The 3,404-nt window shown below is 41.5% G+C and overlaps 1 protein-coding gene across 1 annotated transcript in view; it reads right to left on the bottom strand.

Moving 5' to 3' along the window:
- Window positions 1-600: 600 nt before the first annotated feature.
- Window positions 601-3,404, bottom strand: part of LOC101857903 (HAUS augmin-like complex subunit 5) — a gene marked incomplete in the record, with an annotated part of 26,329 nt that continues 23,525 nt past the window's right edge. The window contains 1 exon segment of the mRNA XM_035972477.1: window positions 601-912. Coding sequence (XP_035828370.1) covers window positions 765-912 — 148 coding nt within the window.

The raw sequence follows: 3,404 nt of genomic DNA, 5'->3' as shown, positions 1-3,404 counted from the left end.
AGCGCCGTAGCGTTGTGCGAAGTTCAACCTAAACAAGTCGGGTGTCAGAAGAAACTAGAATGGATAATCTATAACTTCTGAAAGATTCATAAATATACAGCCAGTAGTTTTCATTTTATCGCGTTGTAAAAACTGCCTTGTTTTCAGATGCAAATATTTCCAGTTCTACTGAACCGATTTTCACGCGAAGACCGCCATTTTGAAAACCTTTCTTTTCTGTTTAAAAAGATGCATCGGGAGTGGTAGTGCAAGTCGCAAAACGAAACAAAACTGTGAGTTGTTTAGACCCACCGTAGCGCGAGGCTTCACGGCCGGTCACAAAAATCTACGGGGCGTACCGCGGCCGATTCGCCCTGCCGCGAGCGCGTTCACTAAACTGCCTACTAAATCAATGGCAAAATTCAAAAATCCTACCAAACTGAAAATGTTTAATGTGTCCCTCGCGCTCATATTATGACCAATGAAGTTGCAAGCGTCGTATAAAACACTTGCCAAAAAAAACTAAAAACCCCCCAAAAATCAGTGGTGAAAAAAATTCAACGAATAGAAATGCAGGAACATCGACAAGAAATTTGAGTTGGAATGGGAAATTTGAGTTGAAATGGGAAATTTGAGTTGAAATGGTCTTTAATAGTTTAAATAAGCAGGGTTTTTTTTTCCTATTTTGTTAAAAAAAAAAAAAAAAGTCTTCCAGGGAGACGGTTCCTCAGTGCCAGACACCAGAGACATTAGTCTTTATTCTACACAAGAGAACCAGGATTTGACTACTGCTTGCTTTTTTGCAGCTTCTGATTTTGTATCATTTTCTTGTGCACTTGTGTGACGGCCGTGCGCCACCTCCGCATCCACTGGTCAAAGGTCAAGCCTTCCGTGACCACCCACGGGGTCAACAGCTGAGCCGGCTGCTCCCACCTGGAGAGGGAAAAAAACAACAAAAACATCACAATACAAGCAATGATGAATTAAGGAGCATACATTCTTTAAGTTAATATTTTCAAACCTTAGTTTGAGTAAGGTTTTTACGGCGCTCACAACTGCATAAAAAGTCATATAAGCACCAAGGGGTGGATGGTAACAGAGAAGTCTTTACAGGGAATCGGGCTTACTCTGCTCACCTCTCTAGCCTCAACTGCACAAAGTCTGGTTCGACTATCAAGGCATCCCCGAAATAGCCGTTCACAAAAGTGTGACAAACATAGAAAAGAAGTAGAGAAAAAATGACGATAGTGAGGACGAGGAAAGAAAAAGCAGCATTTCCCCCTATGTTGTTCCGGCACAGTATGAGCATGACATTGATAAATCAGCCTATTTTTGGATTAACCGGGTTCAGTTTGAGTCGACTTCATTGTCCAGAGCTCTATTGACCTCTTACTGTTACTAGTCGCGTACTTAATAAATAATTTAGTCCTCATTTGTCTCTTCAAAAAAAATTTTTTTTTATAAGAGTTTTATGGCGCGTGCAAACCAATAAGGTCATATAAGTGCCGAAGACTAGAGGTGTTACACGGGAGTAACAAACACAAAAAAGAAGGAGGGGAGATAAAGACGATAGATGTTTGATAGGAAAGAAGGAGCAAACCACACCAGAGCACCCGCCAAACACCCACCATTTGTCTCTCCTGGCCAGTTCAAACATGTAAAGGAAAGTCTGAAGCTTATATTTTTTTTTTATAGTAGAGGGTTTTACGGCGCTCGCAACTGCATAAGGTCATATGAGCGTCAAGGGGTGGGTGTCAACAGAGAAGTCTTTACAGGGAATCAGACTTAGACTACTTACCTCTCTAGCTTCAACAGTACAAGGTCTGCTTCAACTATCAAGGCACCCCGCAAATAGCAAGTCACATGGGAGTGACAACAATACAAAAGAAGTAGAGGAAAATGACAATAGTAAGGATCAGGACAGAAAAAGCAGCAGTTCCCTGTTGTAGATCAGGCACAGTTATGAGCATGACATGAATCAGCCCATTTACAATTCTACTATGCTTGAACGAGAAATGTCCCCCCTTTGGGAATGGGCTAAAGACACTACAGTCAGTGGCACGGCCTCGGGGGGTATCTGAAGCTTAGTGTCAGTGAAGAGAAGCACAATCATACAATAAGACAAGTCCCAGCGCTGAGAAAGACCATGACAGACAGACAGAAATAACACAGGGTACACAGCGCAGTCGGACAAATCATCAAATGGAAATTATTGCTTTGCAGGCGTTTTACACCCTGATTTTTTAAAAAGTTTAGTAAGTGTTTTACGGCACTTGCAACGCAATAAGATCATATAAGTGCCGAAGATTAGAGGTGTTACAAGAGAGTAATAAACACAAAAAAGAAGGAGGGGAGATAAAGACAATAGATGTTTGATTGGAAAGAAGAAGCAAACTACACCAGAGCACCCACAACCACCCACACACCCCGATACGGTTTAGACCATTTAGGAGGCAGGCTGTTTTGACCCTGCCGATGATGGCCGACCCAGGCTCAGAGGGTTACAGTACTACAACAACGTACCCTACTGACAAACGCAGATATTCCACCCAAATTCTCCCCACACAGGATTCAAACTCACATCTTCTGCACGCGACGGTGAAGCGCGTAACAGCTACACCGCAGGCACGACGCGGCCTCAGTGCTGCTTTCTTGTCATATCTCCATTTTTTTTAAACACTGAAAATGTGACTTCTTCTTAAGCTCACTCTTTGTTATAAACTGTTTTCACCGTTTTAAAAAATGGAGATACGACAAGAAAGCACTGAGGTCGCGACTCGTCAAACTAGTGGTATCTTCTTACAGGGATGCCACTCAACTTTTTTGAAACAGCTGAAAATCCACGTGCCACGGTTTCTCTAACATATGAATATCAATTTAAAACCCAAAGGGTGTAGGCCTACATAGAGGGAAATGACAAACAAACAAAAACAATGGGTGTACATAGAAAGAAATGACAAACATTTAAAGAAAAATAGATTAGATGTACTTAGCACGAAAGAATCTTACCTCTCACTTGCATATTTCAGGCATACAGGATTGATGATGGCATTATCCCACTAACTAATTTTTTTTTCCAGCTATAGATTCTATCTCGATCTCAATAACGGAATAGCGGATCAGGATCAAAATACCCGAAATGCCGGAAAAAAGCAGAAAAATGGCATCCCTGTTCTTACCACTCTCTCGATTCTAAAGCTGAGAGTACCACTGTTGGGTACAGAAAAGACCAATCCAACAAAGTCAGCGTGGTGGTGAACCACTCAACCCAGTACAGAAGCAAAAAAAACAAAACAACCTGTACCGTACTCAATGAACAAATAACATTCAACGTTGACTGAGAAAATCTAGCTGTGCATAAAAAAACCCAATGATTCTAGTAACCTAAAAAAAAAAACAACCTAAAATGCCTAATCCAACCACCC

Source organism: Aplysia californica, unplaced genomic scaffold (assembly GCF_000002075.1).
Source record: "Aplysia californica isolate F4 #8 unplaced genomic scaffold, AplCal3.0 scaffold00703, whole genome shotgun sequence".
In the NCBI taxonomy this organism is placed as follows: Eukaryota; Metazoa; Mollusca; class Gastropoda; order Aplysiida; family Aplysiidae; genus Aplysia; species Aplysia californica.
This window is presented reverse-complemented; position numbering and strand designations above follow the sequence as displayed.